General features: G+C 37.7%; 1 protein-coding gene across 1 annotated transcript in view; it reads left to right on the top strand.

Annotated features, from left to right (window-relative positions):
• The window catches only part of LOC118185821 (uncharacterized), a 781755-nt gene that overhangs the window by 269502 nt on the left and 488857 nt on the right, over positions 1 to 23396 (top strand). Inside the window, exon 3 of the mRNA XM_085822881.1 lies at positions 9535 to 9826. Coding sequence (XP_085679007.1) covers positions 9796 to 9826 — 31 coding nt within the window. The 5' untranslated portion in view covers positions 9535 to 9795. The remainder of the gene's footprint in view (positions 1 to 9534; positions 9827 to 23396) is intronic.

Genomic DNA, 23396 nt, shown 5'->3' with positions numbered 1-23396 from the left:
AGAAAACTGAAGAAATGAGCAATGCCTTAGCCGGGACTGGAACCTCGACCTCTAGAAGACGCATCGAGTGTGCTACCGTTACACTCCGAAGACATGCATAAAGGAGAGAGATAACGCTTTATAAGTTTTTTAAGTTATTTAAGGCAGACGTAAATGGCGTGAACATAATCCCTTTGCACAATTCATCTGCAAAGACTGAACGTTTTAACCAATTCCTCTTAAAACAGCGTTTTCGTTCAACTGGGGGTCGCGACACCAATTGGGGTCGTGGGACCTGCAGTGGGGGTCTCCAAAAATTGTAGCAATTTTGATATTTCCTTGACTCATTATAATAATTTTACAATTCCAAAATATTTTTACGTGATGTATCTGAAAATAGGTAAAGATAAGACAATACTGACAAAGAAAAAACGAAAACGTTCAGGCGCATTTTTTTTATAATAGGAACTTTCATTTTGCTTTAGAAATGAAAGTTAACCTAAAACTGCACTAGTATATTGCATTCCAAGTTAAGAAACTGACAGCGTTTGTCGGATTTGCGCTATGTTTATGGAATTGACATAGTTTATGGAATTTGTCGTAAACATTATGGGGTCCCCACATCAAAAGTTTTAAGAAATCCTGTGCTAAAATGTAATCTGCAACATTTATTGCTGTTATAAAATTTCAACTTGTTTTTCCTGTAATAATCATTCCTTGTGTGCAGAATACTGTTAATAATTTGTTTTTCAGCCTGTGATCCTTTCTGTCTTTGATCAGAAAGCTGAAAATAAAGATAGTAGCAAAAAATTGCTGTTAAACTGTTATCAGTGCAAACATTTTTGAAGGAATTTTCGCAAGTTTGATTTTTGATGCTTGTTTCATAGTCCTGAAACAAAACGGTAATAATCTGCTTAAGCTGAAAATCATTTATCGTGATTAACCCTTTAAAGGCCAAAACGCTCGAGATTGCCTTTCATTCAAACGACCAAAACCGTCCAAAACGGCCGAGATTGCTAAGTTGCTTTCTTCCCTTCCCCTAAGGCATGCCCGTACCGATTACCCCAAATACATTGTATCACTTTACTGAACGAGTTTCTCCCAAAAGGCTAATGGAAGCTTCGCTGTTAGGAATTAGAAAGGATGTCATTTGAAATCTTCACACATTGTACGTTAATGAACAGGGAGGGGAGGAAACAGACGGGATAGCTAATGGACGGGGACGGGCGTTTCGGTATTTTATGGATACAGGTTAGCGGCTGTTTCGGTGTTCTAAGGGTTAAACAAGTTTTCGTTTCAGAAATCTTGAGCAAACCACCATTCATTGGAAATGAGTAACTTAGAAGGAATTTATTTCTGAGGAAGAAGTAATAATTCTGCATTTTTCAAAAAGGCAATGAATAGAGAGTTAAAAAGAACTCAGTTTGTCTAAGCCGAAAAACATCTCGATGACATAAGTGGTTTAACTGTATGACAATGAGTCGTCACATAATTCCATTCTCGTCAAGCAGTTTCCAGAAAGGAATTCTCATTCCCTCCTTTTTCGTGTTCCCACCTGTAGATCACATTCTTCTACTTAAAGTGGATCATTTTAAGTAAAAAGAAGATCTTTGAATCACCTGTAGATAACTTTTTTTTTAACTTCTCGAATCAAATTTTAATAGTTTAGTGTGATTCTTTTAGAGCTGACATATTTCACTGGGCTGCAGTTTTATTAAAATGTATCCAATTTTAATGCGGTTTGCGACAAAAGATTCAGGAAGGATGAAAATTTAGTGGTCCGTCCCCATTTTTTTGATGCACACCGCCAGATACACAAAGAAATAAGAAATAACGAAAGCTACATCATTCCTCGAAATTCCATACAAAAGGGACTGCATACTGTTCAAGTCAGAACAGTTTGACGTTTCGCCACATGCCACACGTCAAAAGAAATTATGCACTTCATCAGGAGTTTATTTGGTGACCCAATTATTTATAAAGTTTTGTGGCCTTCGCAGTCGTCAGATTTCTCCTTGTGGAGTTTTATAAAGGGTCTTTTCTATCCCAATAAAACACGAACATTATATGAATTATAGGATACCATTTCTAGGGAAATTGCAAACATCACTATCGACACATTGGGAAGTGTCGCAGCCAACATGGAGCGGCGAGTTCAGTTATGCTTACGGAAGGAGGCTGGTCATTTCAAAAGCCTATTGTAGGGTAAGTAATTTAAAACTTTATAACCTTTACAAATCTCTGTAGAGAGAGACATTATGTTATTTCGAGCAGGAGACGTGAAAAATGAGCCATACCCTCGCAGGAGTCTAACCACTGACCTCTGCCATACGCGCCGAGTGCGCTCACCATTACACCACGAAGTCATGCTAAGAAGGGGGGAGAAATACCTAATATACCTCCTTTTAAAGGGCGACTGGGGATTAGAGGAACCAGTCGCCAAATCCTGGTAGTGGAGAATCATCATCCACCACCTATTTTTTTTTTATTTTGGGCGCCACTGTAGAGGCATTAGGTTATTTGGAGCAGGAGATTTGAAAAATGAGTAATGCTGTCATTGGGACTCGAACCTCGGACCTCTCGAACATGCGCCGAGTGTGCTGACCATTACACCACGAAGGCATGCTAAGAAGGCTGGAGAAATACCTTATATCCTTACTAGTCACGTTTGGTATGCCACATGGAAATCGGAGTTTTAACAACGTTTCAAAAACGCGGGCCGTACTTCCTTATATAGTATTTCACGGTTTTCGTTATTTCTTATTTCTTTTATTTTTCCAGCTTTGCACGTCAATAAACGGGGCGGGCCAATAAAGTTTCCTCTTTCCTGAATCTTTTGCCGCACCCCGCATTAAAATCGATTACTTTTTAACAAAACTACAGTCCAATCAAATAGGTCATTCCTAAAAGTGTCACCCTGTACGAACAAGATTCAAAAAACGATAACCAGGCACTGTAAATGATATTCCGAGTATTATATTCTACAAGAGAGCCCGACAACTGCATAAACCTGCTTGACTTATTTGTAGAAATGTTGCATAAGTATATGCTACCAAGATATCTTGAACACTAAAAAGTAAGAATATTGTTTTCTTAAACCTTTCTATATTTTGTTTGAACTTAGTCTTTAACTTTCGTGCGTGCACCGTGACATACTCATACTTATTTCGCCCTGTCACTTTACACTATTTCTCTAGCTCCAAAAATGTAAATTATTTAGCTATGATAATTAGAACTTCTCGATTACGCACCAAGTGTGCTACCTTTACACCATGACGGCATGCAGAAAGGAGGAAGAAAATTGTACTTTTTGCCTCATATCTTTTAGCCCAAAGGGGGTTTGCCTCTGAAGGACTATTGTTTTCGTTATGCGATTTTGCGTTAAATCACTATAAATCTCCGTTTCACTTTTAAAACTGTTGCCACCAAATGTTAGAGACCTGCATTATATTTGAAGAAATTAAATAATGAAAAATTTCCATAAATGTATGTATATTTCTCGCATTGTGATAAAACACGGATCATAGAATTTTGAATGACGTAATCCTACTGCGAATACGGCATGTGGAAACCCAAATTTGAAATTTCAAATTTGGTTTATTATCGATTTCATATTTTGTAAATCTTCAACGAATTTTCAATTAACAAACTCAAGGATTTCAAAGGAGCCATGGCAACACTCTTCGGGGGGGGGAACCTCTTTATCTCCAGCGCGTGGAACGGTGTATCAGAAATTCTAAAGGTATGTTCATTTTAAAATTATTTTGCAACATTGCTATTGAACTGAATTTTATGGTTTAAGTGCAAAGAACATGATATATAATAAAAAAGATAACACACAAAACGTTATAAAAACACCACTTCAGACGTAATTTAAAATCTGAAACCTTTCAGTTTTTTTTTATTATTATTATTAATTTTTTTTTGCCATCGCCCTCACTGAAAAGAAACATCTTTGTTTCATTCAAAAGCGTGTATTTCATTTCCAAAATATGCTTCAAGGTGTTATCTGATAATTGTTACCTAATAAGCAGACTTTTTCAGGTATACTCTATTAATCCAACGTAAAAGCTACAACTGCCAGACTGTTTATTTTGATTTGTATAGTATTAATCATCCATTTTCTCAGTCCTAGCAATATATATTTATTTTATTCTCATTTTCTTTTATATTTTTACTTCCTTGTACGATGTAAAGGAAGTATTGTAATCACGAAAAATTTCGTGTATCATATTTCAAAGAAAATATTCATTTTAACCGTATTAAATGCAATTTAACTATGTTTTCGTGCGACATCTGTACATAAGGACATAATAAAGGATACTTTTTCCAAAAATGGGGTACAAAAAAGATTTAAAATGAATTCAGAAGAAATTTTTCCTGGCGTCTGTTCGTACGTATGTATGTATCTCGCATAATTCAAAAACGAGTGGCCTCAGAACGTGTAAATTTTGTATATGGGACTGCTGTAACATATAGTTGTACACCTCTCGCTTTCGTTGCAATCTTCTGCACCAATATATATAGATATATATATATATGTATGTTATTTAGCTCAGTCAGCTCATTTTTTATATTCTTCACAGGTTGATAAATTGCGCATTTTTACCTTTAAAAAATTATGTTGTTCTCATCTTCCGGTTAAGGTTCTTTAGTTAATCTCCATACAATAGTTCTAGAATTACCAACAATTTAAAAGTTGTTTTTTAAATTTAAAAGTTAAAGTTTTCTGAATTTTCAGTTCATTTATAATCTTTATGAATTTCTTTGTTTATACGTAGAGTGTTTCTCCTTACCATATACAGTACGTCTCAAAAACTGCGAGAAGGATGTAATGTTTTTATTGAAACTGCATGCTTTTATATGCTTTTATAGAGCTATCGAATTTTGAATGACGTAATCCTTCTACGAATATGGGCATGTGGAAGACCAAATTTGAAATTTGGAATTTGTTTTATGATCGATTTCATGTTTTGTAAAACTTTAACGAATTTTTGAGTAACAAACTCAACGATTTCAAAGCGAGCAATGGCAACACTCTACTGCGGGGGAATAAAACTTTTTATTTCCAGCGGGCTCGGAACTGTGTATCGGAAATTCTGAACATTTGCTCATTTTAAAATTATTATGCGACATTGCTACTGAACTGAATTTTATGGTTTAAGTGCAAAGAATATGATATTTAAAAAATAAAGGTAACACACAAAACGTTAAAAAAACGCCCCTTTGGGCGTAATTTAAAATCTGAAACTTTTCAGATTTTTTTTGGGGGGGCTTGTATTTTTTTCTCATATATTAGAATACCTATAAGTACTTGCAACTCTTCGAGTCACGTTGTTCTCTTTCCTCGACACTGAAGTACCCATGAGGCGCTGTTCTTCCTCATCGTTCTCCATTTTTCCCATACATGCCTTTCCTCACCTGAAGACAAAAGTATCATCATAAGCTTTTAAGAGGCATTAGGTTATTTTGAAGTATTAGAGATGAAAAATGTGCAGTGTCCTCGCCATGAATAGAACCTGGACCCCTGAACCTTGAATACGCGCCGAGTGTGTTATCCGTTACACCACGAAAGCATGCTAGAAGGAGGGAGAATATACCTTATATACTGCTCCTTTTATAAATGGCGACTGGGGATTAGGCTACCCAATCGCCAAATCCTGGTGATGAAATGTGCGAGGTTATTTTGAAGCAGGAGAGGTGAAAAATGTGCAAAGCACTCGTCTGGACACGAACTTGGACCTCTCGAATACGTTCCGATTGTGCTAACCGTTTCACCAGATAGGCATGCTGGAAGGAGAAAGAAAAGACGTTTAAACCAACCTTTTAAGCTGTGCTCACTTAACTCCAGTGATTCAGAACAAAATTTTTTAAAGTTCTCTGTCAGTCTGTAACGTAAAACTGTTATAGACTCATCTGCATCTTCGACCACAACAAGATAGGAAAACGTACTTTGCGGTTTGTTAATGTACGGCTGTAAATAACATGGATTTAATTGCTTTAATCTCTTCTAATCGCCTTTTCCCTATCCCTTTTTCCCATGTATAAAGAATAACATTCTCATCATTTTGGACACGACATACATGTGCGTCTTTAATGTTGTGTTATTTTCTGTATATGGATGCTTCTTAAATTGGAAAACTGTTCTGTTAAAGAGTGTTTATTAAGAGTGTGAAGCACTATTATGATCAGGAAGTATGTATTAACTTCTATAAGAGCTTGAGATACATTTACTATTAATTTATATTTAACAATTTCTTGGTAACATATTTAACCATTTCTTGGTAACATATTTAACAATTTCTTGATCTTTTATTTTTTATTTATTTATTTTTTTTTTCTGTGACATACATACTTTGACAGAAGAGTTCCAGGACAGAGGTCGTAAAATAAATTAGAAAATTGATTTTCCAGGTAATGATCCTGCCTGCTATCAAAGTAGTCCCCTTGGCTATTTATACACAACTGGCAACGTTTCGCAAGGAAATCTTCAACTGCGATGCTTGCGAGCTCATTTGTCACCGCCCGTTGGGTATCTGCAATAATCTTGCAAAAGCGTTCCTTTCGGTCCCTTTTTCACTCATGTAAACAAGAAAAAAATCACAATAATCTTCGACACAAATGTGGGACAATCACTGCCGACGTTTCTGGAGGTCTTGGAAGCAAGCGGAGAAATCTTCAACTGCGATGCTTTCACTCTCATTTGTCACAGCCCGTTGTATGTCTGCAATACTGTTGAGGAAGCTTTCCTTTCAGTCACCTCTTCACTCACGGAAACAAGAAAAAGTCACAATAGTCTTTGACACAAATGCTGGATCCCGTCTGGCTCTATCGAGCATAAATTCTTCGTCTTTACCCTTTCTGTTCATCTGTTAGTGAGTGAGGGGCGATACTTGCATTAATTTCCCGTTTCCCTAAATCTTCGCGAAAAATCGTATGACACATCATGATTTAAATTCAGTTCTTCTGATATCATACGCACAGTTACACGACGGTCTTCTTGCAATAACATGCTACCCGTTTGGATCGGTATGTGCTAGAGACGGGCGACGAGCTTTGAGATCCCATTGCACTGAATCTCTGCATGCACGAAACCTTTTGTGCGACTCGAGAACACAACTTCTCGAAAGTGGCTCTCTTGCATACGCTTATTTAATTATGTTCCACGTTTCACGGGGGATTTTGGCAACCACACATCTCTTGTTTAAAGTTAAGAATCAACAGACTGACTATTTCCATGCGATCAACATCCTCGTTAAGATGGAGTATCCCATGTCACTTGCTTAGAATATAGTACAAAACAGTAATGGAAAGAATTATTCTGTATGTCGGTGCTATTTGAAGAACTAACATCGCTTCCCAAATCAGACGTTCACTACTCTCTATACAGCGACAGCAGCTTCTTCTCATTTGCAATGCTTATCGTACCACGTCCACGGTACCCCTACAAATTATCGCAGGCACGCCGCCTCTGGACTTGTTAACTGAACGAGAGGCTGCAGTGGTTAACGTAAGCGGGCTACGACGCACCATGAGTCTCTGGGGACAAATTCCTATCCATACAGATTATGTGCATCACATACCGCAAGCTCTCTCCCACCCTGCTAAAAATAACCTCGTGGACGCTATCTACTTTAATAGAACACAGGACGCGGGATTTGCAAATAGTGTTTTCACTGATGGCTCTAAAACTCCAGGGGGCACGGAAAGCGGAATCTGTATAATTTCTGGAGGAGCTTTAACGTATGAGTGAAAAAGAAAGCTCGCTTCTGAAAATTCTGTCTTTCAGCCGGAGCTCATAGCTATTAGAGCAGCTCTTCTCCACCTGAAGAATAATCCCACAGTTCCCAATATCATCTCACAGACTCAGCCTCAAGCCTCCCTGAGATAGCTGGAATTCGTTCTCGCAGCCCTATCGTCAGCAGTATTAGAGACATTCTAACCCACATGTCTGCCTCGCAAAGACCCTCACTCATCTGGGTGCCCGCTCATACGGGAATAGAAGAAAATGAGATCACAGATGTTGTCGCAAAGGGAGCAGCGGATTCATTCACTTTGTGAGAAGTCCCGACCCTTAGGGCAGTCTCGGACCTAAAGAGTCGGACATTTCATCAGCTCCTAGGAATATGGCAAGAACGTTGGGATCAAGCCTGCACACTAAGGCCTGTTTACGATCTCATTCCCAAGGTCAAGACAACAATCTAAACTAATAGCAATTGCATGACGTATTTCCTCACTGATCATGGGCCCTTCCCTTCATACCTCTGCCGCTTTGGCTTGAGAGAGAATGGTAACTGTGAATATGGGGAAGAGGGTCATCCAGACCATTTTGTGTTCTCTTGCCCACACACAGCACTTTACAGCCTCAAGCAACCAGAAACCAGATTATGGCCAAATTCATTTCAGAATCTACAAAGTAACAGAGTTGTCCAGCGGAAATTGAAAACAATAATTGACTACTGTACTAGAAATTACTCTTCTGACGCTGGAAGATAGTAGCCATAAGGTACAAACTTGAGTCGTGTCTAACACACATTAGGTTCTAATAATGCCATTTCTAAGCACAATTCTCTTAGAAATAGACATCGCACCTTCAGTATGGCATTAACTCTTCTTGAACTGCAACATTTAGTAACCTGAAGAGAGATTACTTGCTCTGCAAAGCATAGCAGTATACACGTTAGAACTATATAAGGTAGTAACTATATAAGGTGTCAGCAACAGAGTATGTGTTACGTATGTTCAATATGTAATTTTGTATTTATACTGTGCCAGGTTTTCATACACAAAGTTTGTACTGTATCTGAATGATGTACTATATCTGTACATGTTTATATCTTTTATTAATTGTACCTAATTTATACTAAGGATCACGCGTACCTTAATGTCATGCTTCATGTGAACTTTAACTGTCATGATAACGTATATTTGTTTAAATGTATATATGAATATGAGTGAGAGTATGTATACTTTTATTTGCTTCGGAATGTATGTAAGTGTGTGTATATCTGTATCTGAGGTGGTATTTATATGTATATACATATATTTTGATTGTACATTTCTTTAAGTGTTTTGTATGCGAATGTATATTTCTTTTTTGCATTTTATAAATGTCGTCTGCTCAGCCTGGGGCTGCGGCCTGGCAGCTAGTGGTTAACTCCCGTTGAGTTGGTAACCAATTCTGCATGGATATATCTATACCTGGGACGGAAGCCAACTCAGCGTTTACTCCCCTAATCACTATACCGTCTGCGCGGCAAATCGGCATCCATTGTGTCACTATGCGACAAGAATCCGAATAGTATTTTGCTAAGCACAGCCCTGCCACCTAGTAAGTTTGCGGGAAGCATGGCCAAGCTCGTGTCAAATAAGAATACATACCATGTAACATAACAACATTTGTTCCTTTAGTATTGCAAATTCAGAAATTAAAAAAAAAAATGTCCTGGAACTTCTCTGTCAAAGGATGTATATAGCAATATCTTAGTATATATCCAAATTTACTGTTTTATAAATATCCCGTTAATATTTATTGGTATTTTTTGTTCTTTTTAGGAGCCAGCCGGCGTGAGCTACTTTGCAGCTGCCCCGGCCACTGACCTGAGCCCCGGCACGCCCCATGCGGCTCCATCACCCCCCTCCGCCTTCCCTAGCACACCACTCACAATTGCACCTCTTCTGTTTTTACATCTCCGCTGAGGACGATAGTTTGACGTTCTTGTGACAGACTAAGTACTTGAGCCCCTGTCCGTGTGCGTGCGTGCGTGTCTGTGTGTGTGTGTGTATGTGTTCAGAAAGGACCACACTTCGTCCTCAATGGTGCTGCCCAGGGCTGCCTTTACTCAAGGTGAGTCACTTTCGTCTTTTATATATTTTATCTTTTAGATATGCAATAAATATTTGATTTATGGCCCAATGTAAGTGATAATTTTAAAGGGGGTCCTGTCCAGACTAAAATATGAGAGCGTACTGTCTTAGAGCGTACAGAAGAGCCTCTACTTGGGCTTGAACTCGGGAATACTAAGATATCTAATTTAACTAATGCTTAACGAAAACGATATAGCCGAAACTATCAAAATTCTAAGGAGTTGGCCCCTAAATATTAACTAACTCGCGAAGCTATCAAGTGCCTGAAATACGGCCGAGCGTAGTAATAGCTAAGAGAGAATGTAGCCAAAAGGCGAACGCGCGCTACTCAGAATCGCTGGCTCTCTAACGAAGTCGGTGGAACTTCGACTTAAATACCGCTCTTCCTCATTTGCATAATCCGCTATTCTATAAACACACTCTCGCAGAAAATTGTAAGCTGAAATTAGGAGAGACAGGAAAGTAGCTTTAATTAAAGATAACCATTAAAAACTTAGGATAAACCTTACAATGGTATGATAAGGCTGTTATTTAAAAAATGTTGATTCCTAAAAAATACAAATGTTATTTTGAAAAATTAATGCAAGAGTGCCATTAAAAAATTTTTATTCGAAATATGTAAAAAAAACAGTGAGATGATCTCGGTACAACATAATAAATTTGTATTTTCTGTCTGGATGGGATTGGAAATCAGTGAAATCTACCTGACAACGGAAATAAATTTTGAAAAAGGCATAAGTTTTACAAAACAATGCCCTTTTTTTAATACCTTTTTTGTTTTTTCTGGTAGGGCTCACAAAGGTGGTTGTACAGTACAATATCGTTACATGTAACGTTTTGGTATTTGGTTGAAAATTCTTTCAACATTCTGTCACGTCGTCCGTGTCCATCACTCCAATGAGGTTTCATGAAGTACGGGAAATAACTCAGCGTCAGTGACGTCCGTATAGTTTCGACGCTTCCTTTAACAGGATAAATGAATGTACTTTTGTTTTCTACAAACATTACGTCCCCGCGATTCAGCGGCCAGTAGTCCCGTGGCTCCTTTTTAGTAGTCATTTTGGCTTTTTTCCTTAATTTATTAACTTCTCGTAAGTAATTAAGACACAATAACACGCCGAACAAATACTAATTCAGAAGTCAAACAACAAAAATCAGCGTTATATTTTTAAATTTTCACAGGACTAGTTTCGATAGTTTTACCGAACCAGCATCCTCAGCTGCAAAAGCGCAAATGAACGAGATAGGATATAATGATTAGATAAAAGAAGAAAGCCTGGACAGAAAATAAGCTAGTGGCGCCATCTGTTGATGAAACCAGAACTAAAACATAATTTCTTTAAAGGCCAAAGGCAAAGATGGATTGGTAAGTAGTTAGTTCTGGTAAGTAGTTGCGGTACTAGAAAACGAATCGGAAATGTATTTCCTATTTTGCCGGTTTGTCATTGGTATTCTACAGAATGCCAAAGAAATGTGTGAAATATAAATCGTGTCAGAGTTTTCGTAGTCTGTTTTCGTCTGTTTTCGTAGTTTTAGTCATTATATACAATGCCGGATTTCAAACTTTGCCGGTAACACTTAAAAATTATTCAATAATTATGTTTATAAAGCTTTTCAGAAAAATGCAAAAAAAATGTGCTGTTATGTTTACGAAATGCGAAGAATATACGATTTTTCTTAAAGTAAGTTTTATTGGAAACATGAATATTGGTGCATACGGTAACTTTGCATTTAACCGAGACGATATTAGAAGTAGCGACCATAAATATCGAAACAAGCTTTTCTGCTCTGTCGAATAGCTCACTGAATATGATCCAACAAAAGGGTGGCCCTAAATATGAATGCAGCAAGAAGATAAATAAACTCACCTCTTTCTATATTAAGTAAGGTTCGAAGCACAGGTTTCTTACAATTGCCTCACAGAGAAAATTCAGAGTTCTCAAGTATTACCATCGTCACAACCATATGACCACCCCTCCACAGCAATTCAGGAATAGGAGTATAGTCAGTCACATGCAAGGGGAATGAACGATAGAGCGGCATGCCATGTAGTACCAAGCAGGATAGGTCATCGAGAAAATCATTTGGTATATCACAGAGAATTTAGCGGAGCTGATGGTTCTGCAATCGAAGACCAAATTGTGATCACACACGGTTGTTGTGGCTGCTGGAAGGCCCTGCCATGTGAGAGACTTGCCTCATCATTCAACAAGTGTAACGAAGGTCTTGATGAAATAGCTATTTACAAAAGTCATGCCATTCGATGCAAATCCTGTGCAAAACAGAATTTGTAGATTCTGAGGAGAAAACGTACAGCCACACTACGTGTCAACACTAAGTATTGTACTTCCACTGCCTACCTTCTACTACCTACCTTGATCATCTTCGGGTTTATTTCAGCTCATAGCAATACCGTAATTTCCTGTAATATCATTATTTGCCACCAATGTTTTGCAGATTTTTTATGGGAAGAAATCACATTTTGAGTATTTTTCAGTTTGCTATACGTTCTGCAGATGACTCTCGAATTGCAATGACGGCAGAATATATAGCACCTTCCATACTGTTTCGCAATTAGCAAATCAAAAATTAACTAAAGACAATGATTATTTAAATTAGTGATAACTAAATAAGTAATAATTAATTATCATTAAAAACACATTATCATTACTCGAAGAATTGGGATAATATGGCTGTGCCACGTAGACTAGATACTGGTTAGTGAATGTACCACTATCAAGTCTGGATAGTGGTTAATGGATGTACCACATCCCATAGTGTGCCACGTAATTGGATAGTGGTAGTTAGGATAATGCCATACCAAATGACCCGAGTTCGAATCCTGGTGAAAGCATGCATATTATAAGTTAACAGCGCTTGTGCAGCAAGGAGGCACTCAAAATATACGACAAACCAAGTCCTCTAGAAAGATGGTGGTAGGGGAAGAGGGTGGAAGTCCCTCTGATACCCCGCTCGGGGTGTTTTCCCTCAAAATTGGAGCGGAAGATTAAGAGCTAGCTAGGTTCAGTTATGCTTCAATCTAAATTATGTGGCACACAGTCCTAGCGGGCCATGGCCTGCAGTGCCCTGATATTTCCTTTCCTAAGGGGTGCATGAGCATACGCCCTGGACAAGTGGTCAGCTTGTAGCAGGACCTCCAGTGTTTAGAACCCAAGTGAATTGGTACTCATTTTATTGACCCACTTAAGGGATGAAAGGCTGAGTCAACCTTCCCCAGCCCGAAGATTGAACTCCGGACCTCTGGTGTCGCTGAGAAACGCGCTAGTTTGCTTCAATCACCTGTTCTATAACAGAGGTGATAGATCTAGCTTCTATCTCTGTGCGTGTCACGAGGGTCTTTATACAGGATGGCTTTTCGCTTTCGTGACAGATATGCAGCTTTCATTAATAACGTATCCTCTATCATATAGTTTTATGTTTTTAGTAAAGTTTTTTTTTTGCATGTGACATAATATTTTTCATTTCTATTTTTAAAAAAGGACCCCCTGTGTCGAGGATATAGCTGTTGAGTTATATTTTTGTAACGCAATCCAAGCAATGATCAGCATCCTATACATTTTGAGCCTGCGATCTTGGCGGATACTATATATAAGTTGTTACCAACATTCGTAGTATAGTCAATGACGTCATAGTTATTACGTCATAGTTCATACGTCATAGTTGTTACCAACGTTTATAGTTCTTCATGATGGAATTGCAGATCTGGAATAATGGAGTTGCATTCTCTTAACCCTTTGCGGCACAGTGTGTCCGGTCTGGACACACCTAAAAATTTCCTTCTGAACGTACAGATAAATTGAATGAAAAGGATTTATAGGTTACTATAGGTTACTCTGAACCTTTTTTATTTATAGTAGATGGCAGCTCAACACAAACCAGTCCATATATTTTAGCCATGTTTAGTTTTTTAAGACCCTCATTTTTCAAAGAAAGCTTCCAGATTTTTTTTAGGGTATAAAAGGAATTGTTCGAAAAGAAATTTCTATGTTATTTTTTGGATGTATGTTAATATCCTTATTCTATATTAGTTTTACATTTTTACTTTGAAATCTTGCTTAAAATCAAACGGCGAACCCTAGGTGTGCCCAGACCGGGCTCACCGTTCATCTAGGACAACTAAGAGTCTGTATTCTTTGTTTCTCTGCATCTCATCGGTCACTTCATTGACAGCAATGCTCGTTTCAGCACTCTTTTCGAAGCTCTATTCAATTAGTGTGCCACTTTGTGCACACCCACAGAATTAAAACGATTAGTGCTATCTTCACAAAATTCTACTTGTGTACTCTTCTAGACCTAATTAGATTGCCTACCTTTTTTTTATCAAAATTCCGTCTTTAAAAGGTAGCGTGCCGGAGAAGGTTAATAGGGGCCCACCAGCGTCCGAGCGGTAAAGTCTCTGAACACTGGTAGTTCGGTCCGAGGTTCAAATCCCGCGAACAGTCTGGCTGCGTTGGCGTTTTCTTGGTTTTCCCCATGTGTAACGTGAATACGAGCCGGTTTTCCATAGAAAGTCCTCCACGAAGGCATCTCTTCCCTTAGGCAGATAGCCCTAGTGTGCTTTGCCGTAATTAAATAAACAAAAGAAACAATTCCCTTAATAGGGAACGTTATCGGAAAATTAATTTAGGATTGGATTGTGGATTTGGATTGAATTATTTAATTATGGCAAAGCACACGAGGGCTATCTGCCTAAAGGGAGGGATGCCTTCGTGGAGGACTTTCTAAGGGAAACTGGCTCGTATACACGTTACATAAGGGGAAAACCACGAAAACGCCCATGCAGCCAGCCCGTTCGCGGGATTCGAACCTCAGACCGAACTACCAGTGTTCAGCATCTTTACCGCTCGGCCGCTGGTGGGCGAAAATTAATTTAGGAATTTACGTGCTTTTAGCAGAGTGTGAAAAAGGAAAATTCGGAAACGTTTGCATGTTAGGTATTGAAAAATATGCTTGTATCAGTTGCTAAAACTCTGCCATGTACTGAGGAACTCTGTTAAAGTATATTTCAAGGTGTAATTGGGAAATAATCTATTTGGAAATTAGAAGGATATTTATGATTATTGTTTACTTCATCAGAACGCGAAACTAGTCCATTACTACACGAAACATATTGATCGGATTTACAGTAATACGTAATATACAATTCGTATACAATAATACGCAGCATAAGTATACAATAATACGCAACATACGTATACAATAACACCTAAATGGAACTATCGCTTAAAATTATTTACTCTGTTGGAATTATTATGAATGCTGAGATATTTGATTTTCCTAACACAAAACGAGAGTGGAGAAAACGAGAGAGAGGAAAAAATGGGACAGTTCTATATCTCCCGTTCTACTGGGCCGATTGACGAAACTCAAATTGCGTTTTTCATGTCTCGAAAGCGCGACTTAGGATATGTATTAGATTTATATATAGCATTGTTCTAATAGAGGTATTTGTCTAATATTAAGTACATTCTGAATAAAATTCAAATTCATTTTAGTTTTTATGAGTTTTTAAGATTTACTTTTAAAATTTGTATTTAAAATAATTTTTATTCATTTTTCGAAAGCATTTTGAATTAGAACCCATAATTGTTTTGCCATCATGTTAAAGTAGATGTATTTCTAAGTATACCTGCAAAACATTAGAGATTTTAATTCAAAATTTCTTAAGATATACGTAAATTTACGTATTGAAGCGTTTTGAAATTTCGCACATTCGTTATAAGCGATAATACCGCCAAATGTGGTTTACGCACTTTGTTAAAATTTTTTGAAAGTATGAATGATGATAGTGATAGTGATAGTGACGGAGGACGTGGCCACCACCCCTTTACTATTAAGTTAATTAGAATATAGGGCCACGTCCGCCCTTATACAGAGTAAAGCCAGAGAGGCCACATGGGAGGCTTGCACAGGGCGCCCAAACCCAAAGCCTGGACCATCCGGTTGGCAGTTCCGCGAACCAAATGCCACCGGGTTGACACCGGTCCAAAGTGCCCCGGTTCAGTGATTTTTGAATCTTCAAGAATAGCATTGTACATGGCTAAACAAGGGCAGATATACATTAGTAGTTATTTACATGCTTCTGTTAATACATATTTGCTGACATGCAATCCAGCACTGTTACATACATATACTTTCTAAATACCTACATTACCTTAATTTGCTTTGGAATAATAAGAAAGAGCTAGTATATACACCTAGCACAATAAAAATAAAAATAAAATAATAGTAATAATAATAATAATAATAATAATAATAATAATAATAATAATAATAATAATAACAACATACATTAGGACACGCTTGCCCACACTATATACACACATCGCAGACATACCTAGATTACTTATGCTTGAATGATACTGATTTACGTTGAAATATGCTGACATACTGACCAGTTATATTTACACATGGCATAAGTCTGGACCCATGTCCATTAGCTTATCAATTATATGAGTAATTTTGTTGGTCTGGTGTCGCTGCTTGACCATAAATCTGTTGAATGCCTCCCTGTTCGTCTGCGGGAACGGAATGTGCATTCCCTCCGTGAGAGGACATTCATGAACGTAGTGTTCTGCTGTGCCCAGATCGCCGCAGCAGCACTGATCCGAATTTGAGATTCCAAATTTCTCAAAATATACTGGAAAGGGCCCATGCCCTGTGATGTAATACACCATTTGTGGCCGTGCAACCAGTAGTTCCATATCTACTTTAGGCAGAAATGTATGCGCTCGGCGGCCTGTGTCTTCGTTGTCCCACGCAGCCTGCCAGAGTGCTAGAGCTGTGGCGCGCAGATTCCGTTTTAAATGAGAAACCGGCCATGGGATTTGTACTGGGACTGCTTCGACATTATGGGCTGCTTCTTTTGCAAGCCGATCTGCAGTCTCATTACCATGATTCCCGATATGGGCTTTCGTCCATTCTAGATTAATTTTAAATTCTTTATGAGCACGGAGGTATTCCTGAATAGTTGCGATTATTGGAGAACTGTGGGTGGGGTTAAGGATGGCGTATAACGTAGACAGGCTGTCTGTTATTATGTAACTATTGTATAGCCTCTACTGAATTATCGCTTGCAGTGCATAGCTTATAGCTGTGGCCTCGCTTTGGAAGACACTATTGTGCGCTTCCAAATGCCCCTTCCATTGGCTTACTATTCTACCCTCTTTAAGTGCTGCATATGCACAGCCCACACTGTCGTCTATTTTAGATCCATCCGTATAATAGGTAACATCTATGTCTGTGGATCTTGTGGTCTGCTTTAGGTTGACATTAACATCCCGTCCTTGCAAAGACGGGTGCCTGTCAAGGCTGATGACTGCTCTTTCGAGGTTATCTGCAGTAAACACCTCTTCCCCAAATTGTGTTGTTTGGCCGAGTTGCTTGACTATCTGGTACGTAGCTTCCTTCTCGACACTAATGGACAAGGGTAGTATGCCAGCCAGGACTACCAGTGCATTGGTCGGGGAAGTTCTAAATGCTCTCGTGATATTAAATAAAAACGGCCGTTGGATGCTTTGCAAATGCTTTACTTTTCTGCCCTGCATCGGTAAGGCCCAGACAGCTGCTCCATATGTCACGATCTTCTCAGTGACGGTGTTATAGAGGATCTTGAGGATATGGGGGTTGAGACCCCAGCGGTATCCTTTCATCATCTTGAGCTGCTGAGCGATGCTTGCTGTGTGCTGTTTTAGGGAGAGCACATGCGCTATCCAATTCAGTTTGTCATCAAATATTATTCCCAAGTATTTGAGTTTTTGCTTGATTGCAAGTCGTTTCCCATTGAGCGTGATGCGTGATTGTCGCGTTAGGCAGCCTCCCTTTTTTGGAATCAATAAAACTTGGGATTTTTCTTCGACAATCTTCAACTTCAGCGTTGCACATCGCTCCTGAAAGAGGTCGCAGGATTCTTGGCAGTTTCTCTGCAATTGCTCTCTAGTGGGGCCTTGTACTATTAGTGCCGTGTCATCGGCATATGCAACTATTTTCGTGTGACTTGGCCACGGCTGTGTAAGTATACTATTGTACGTTAAGTTCCATAGGAAGGGTCCCGCGCAGGAACCCTGCGGACATCCCCTTGTTTGATTATTTTGTAGTATGCCACTATTATGCTGCAGAATTAGTTTTCGTTCTGCGAGATTTTCGGTCCGTGTACAATGAAAAAAGGAAAGAAAAATAGGTTGCTATAAATTAAGAAGTTCACCAAGTAAATTATTCTTGGCGCAAACTGAAAAAAAAATGTGCCAAGATAAATTTTAAAATTTCTCCGTAAATTTCTCATCAAAAATTACAAAAGTTAATATCTAGGCATAATTTGAATCGTAGAATCGAAATATGGACAACGCATTGGTATGTTATATCAGAAAAAGTCCAGTTTGGTGTTAAAATGCCTATGTTAGAATATTGCTATATATAAATCTAGTATATATCCTAAATTGCGCTTTCAAGACATGGAAAACGCAATTTGAATTTCGCAATTGGTCCAGTAGAACGGGAGATATAGAACTGTCCCAGGTTTTTGTGTGTGCGTGCAAGGTGTAGATGTTTTCTCTTCTTTAGTCGAAATGACATTTATTTTTAAGCTAGGCATGGTGAACCATATTGGCACAATTTTACCAAGGGGGTACGTTATGCTTATTCGATGAAAGCTGCAAAAATCGTTATAGAAATTGTTATCGAGTAACAATCATTGTTTTCAGTGATGAGACATCACATTCTTAAACCGTATTTTAGAAATTCACTGACACAATACCTGTAACTAGCAAATAAGATAACAAAAAACCCAATTATCACAAGGTATTACCAATTTAAGTAAATTAAAGATCCTTCTGGTATAGCATATGCAGCATAACATCGAACACGTTAGCCATCATTCTGTTTGAAAATCATGTACAAAATGTTAGATCGAGCATATGCAGCATGACATCGCACTTGGAAGCCACCATGTTTCTTAAAAAACATCTACGAAAATCAAGATGGAGCATATGCAGCATGACATCGCACACGTTAGCCATCATTCTGCTTTAAAATCACCAACAAAAATTTAGATCGAGCATATGCAGCATGACATCACACATGTAAGCCATCATTCTGCTTGAAAAGCATCTACGAAAATAAAGATGGAGCATATGCAGCATGACATCTCACATGTAAGTCATCATTCTGCTTTAAAAACAGCTACAAAAATTAAGATCGAATTGGTTGTAAATTTGGCTTACAGTCTTGCCTGCACGGAACGTCTTGATTTAGCGAAAATGTTAAGATTCTCAGTAACACTAGCCATTCACTTATTAATTTTGATTTGTACTTTGTATCGCACTCTTTATGCATGTCTAATCGCTATCTGCCAACTTTTAAAAGTCTAGAAATAAAGATGCAACTACCAATAATAATAATAATAATAATAATAATAATAATAATAATAATAATAGTTAATTACGTCTTTAAATTCTACAATTTTTATTTGATTTTTAAACAGCAAACTTGCCTAGCTCACTGATGAAAAAATAGCAAATCCTGCAACTAGCATGGATTTTTATCTGTTTAGTTTTATTTAAATGAACTTCCTCGGCAAGAATTTAGTTAAAAACACATTAGTTACAAGCTATAAATTTCATTGCAGACCTATTACTGGTCCTAGTGTGTGTTCAGAGTTTAAAGTTGCAATCCGACATTCAGTTCTAGCAGAAAGAAAGAGCAGTGAAATAAAGTAATAAAAACGCAGCAATTAAGCGGATTTCGCATTCCTGAAGCGATTAGGAAAATGAAACGAATTAAAAGGAATAACTGTAATGATGATAAGGATATGTTTTATTTTTAATTTCGCTTCTTCGTTGGAAAGAGGAACTTTGCTTCATTAGACACACGTTTTTGCTCCGTTTTTATAACATCCCTTTATATGTTTAACTTCTAACTTATATGGAAGCATATATACATTTTAAAATTTTTGTTTTAAATTCCAGTTGTATTTTGTTATCTGTATCAGCTTTACTTCCTTAAGTAAAAAGGAAGTATTGTAATCGCGAAAAATTTCGGGTATCATATTTCAACGAAAATATCCATTTTGACCGCTATCGAATGCAGTTTAAGAATGTTTTTTGCATGACATCTGTACGTAAGCAAAGACTAAAAGACTCATTTTCCCAAAACGGGTTGCGAAAAGGATTTAAAGTGGATTCAGAAGAGATTTTTTTTTGTAATATCTATACGTACCTACGTATGTATCTATGAATGTATCTTGCAGAACTCAAAAACGAGTAGCCTCAGAACGTTTAAATTTTGTATATACGACTGCTCTAACATGTAGTTGAGCACTAGTATATAAATATACATATATATCTATATATATATGTGTGTGTGTGCATATATATATATATATATATATGTGTGTGTGTGTGTGTGTGTAAATTATAAAAAAATACGGTGGCTTTAAATATACAGAGTTGCCTGTTCACGTATAAAAAATACGTGAACAGGCAACCTCTAATTAACTTTCCGCACCCTAGACCAGCACTTTCGAGAATATTCTGGCATGTTACGTAATCGCTGCTATAAATAAAGAGTTCGTGCCATTTTTTTTTTTTTTTTTTTTTTTTTTTTGTCAGATTTCTTTTCTCCTCTTGCCGCTTTAGACCTTTTTGCTGCCGCTCTGTCTCTTCATCTTCCCTTTATGAGAACAAATTATGACGTCGAAAACTTAACTTTAACCTTATTTTCATTTAAATCATTATTGAATATGTAGTTTTGGAGAATCTGAAAGAATAATGATCTGGTATTTTAAGTGAATAAAGGTATGGAGTTTAAAAAAAATAATAATATATATGTATATATATTGTTACGATTTTTTCTGCCTTCGGTACTTTCGTTACGGGTTTCGTGGGGATCAGGACAGCTCCAAAGTCTCGTCTTACAGTCGTCGAAGATCTATAAACACGTCGGAACAATCGGCGACACAGCCTTCACACTTTCAGGCAATAACGGTGGAGACAGCGTCACCGCAAAGCACCAGAGTACAGCTCCCGACTCTGCTCGGTCGTTCTCGGAACTCCACGTCTCGAGACTCTCCACGCTACAACTTCCGATGCACTCGACGACACGCAGAGCACGGCTCCCGACTCTTCAGTTCAGTCGTTCCCAGAGCTCAACACACTCTCTCGACGATGCACTAACCGCGATACACTAAGAGAATTTTCGATGCACTCGACGACCCACTCGGCCTCGCTGGCCGGCTGTGAACTCGATCGTCTCCGCACGGACTAACTAGATGAGACACACTATCTTGCACTCTATGCGAGGCACTCTCTCAATGACTGACTATCAGCTTGCTAGACGAGGCACTTACACTGACTGATTGCGAACCAGCAGAGTTTACATAGCTTTTCGCTTGTGTTCGAGAACATTCTGAGCTAAACCGGTAAGAATTCGTTCCGGAAGGTTCTCCATCCGTCCGTGGCATATCGCCAATTTTGTCGCCAAATGGGCGATTTCTCGCCAAATGTGACAGCCGTGCCTTCCCTTTCCATTTTATGGCAACCCTAAAACTGTTTTGTTGGAAAGCCATCTTACCGCGCCTGTGCATTTCGTAACAATATATATATTAAAAAATGAATATATATATATTATTTAAAAAATTAACATATACCCATTCTGTAACTCGGCTCCGTGAACACAGCTCTTTTTTTCCTTATATGTTAGTATATTGTGCATATTTTGCTTTAAAACTGATTGAATTATGTTTTTCTTATCTTCCGGTAAAGGTTTTTATGGCTGTAGTCAATAGTTGTAGAATTATCGACGGTTTAAAACTTAAATTGCGGCTAAGCCTAATTTTTCTTCCATTGCACTTCCCATAGCAACCATATTTGTTTACATTTGAAACTTAGCAGAATAGCGAACTAAGTCAGTTAGTGCACCTTCAGGGTCGTTTTGCCGAGCGGGAAAAAAAGGAAACTTTCAGTTTTGTGCAACTAAAATTCTGCCTTCTTGCACGCTGGCCGAATGGCTTGCTTTTGCGTAAAAACTCTAATCTGAATTGTAGAAAAAATTTTTTTGAATTGTTTTAACTGTATTTGGTGTTTTATGTTTTTCAATTCTTAATAATTTTCAATTTAAGATGTTTTGAGGTTTTATGTATTTTTGCTATGTCACCAAGTGAGAACTGAATTAACCGAATAAAAATGTATCTGTAATGAAATTCCAGGAAATAAGTTTAAATGAAATGCAGCAAAAATGCGTATAATTTAATATTCCTTACAAGAAAATCATATGGTGTCCGCATTAGATTTCTTATATTAGTGTTCCGTTTTGTTTAGACAGTGAAGCATTACATTTTTCGTACTTAATGCCATGTAAAATTCAACAGAAAAATTACAAAATTTTTAAAAGTAGCATTCTATTAGAATTTCTGATACAGTGCAAACAACTTATCGAATAAAATTTTTACAATAAAAAGAAAAATTTATATTATTCCTTTAAGAAGTCCATGTAAAATAATTCCCTAACTTGTATATGTTTTATATTTTATATCTTTCAACGGTGTTATAAAACTGTGAAGTTTTACCGTGCTTTATTTTCTTCCTCATATTATTTTATACCGCGATATTTTAGAATTTTATGTTTTCTCCTTGTTGTCTTTCCTTCCTCGATGTCTTGCAGGGCAACGTTTTCAGTTGGTTCAAGGAAAGCAGTTGGTACAGTACAACTTCAATTATCTGAACTCTGGGTCTGCGAAACGCTTTCAGAATTTCAAAATTTTTCAGTGTCAATTGAAGAAGAGAAGGAAAAGGAAAAAGAAGCTCAAGAAAGGGAAAGTGAAGTGACAGGAGAAGAGGAGGATGACGTTTCACTTGAGGAATTAAGAAAAATTCTTTTGTAAATTCCTGGATGTTCAGAAGCTACTGCTGAGGATACAACAGAATGGATGGTGTGTGATTCGTCAGACCCTGGGTTTCAAATTCTAAATGATGAAATTATTAAAGGTGGGAGAGAAGAAAGTGTCGAGGAAGAAGATGAACTTAATCTCGAAGTTGAAGCAGACGCGAGACCGTCAGCTAGTGAAGCCTTTGCCGCCCTCGAAACTGACCTGAAGTGAATGGAGCGTCAGCCCGAGTGTGACCATACGCAACTTCTCATTGTCGAGCGGATGCGCGACTTGGCTGCCCGAAAACGGATGAAGGCAGTCAAACAAACAGCTTACATTAAACGACATGTTCAACAAGCAATGAATTTCTGCACTTGTAAGTACTGTGAAGAAGTTTGTATTACACACACGTTAAAAATGTTGCCTTTTCATTTTAATTTATTAAAACCTATTTTGCTTTAAAATAGTTTTTTTCTTCCCTTTTCAATATACAGTACATGCAGTAATTAATTAAACAATTAATACCATTCCTTCGGGAAAAATCCAATTATCCGAATTTTTGATTATCCAAATGGTATACGGTTACAACTGCTTCGGATAATTGGAGTTCTACTGTACTTGGAATAAAATGCTTTGAACCTCGGATACATACAGTAATTAATTAAAGTGT

The sequence above is a fragment of the Stegodyphus dumicola genome, chromosome 1, assembly GCF_044657685.1.
Source record: "Stegodyphus dumicola isolate Sdum_Otavi_A_Nest chromosome 1, ASM4465768v1".
NCBI lineage: Eukaryota > Metazoa > Arthropoda > Arachnida > Araneae > Eresidae > Stegodyphus > Stegodyphus dumicola.
Note: the sequence above shows the minus strand (reverse complement) of the source record. Positions and strands in the feature narration are given on the sequence as shown.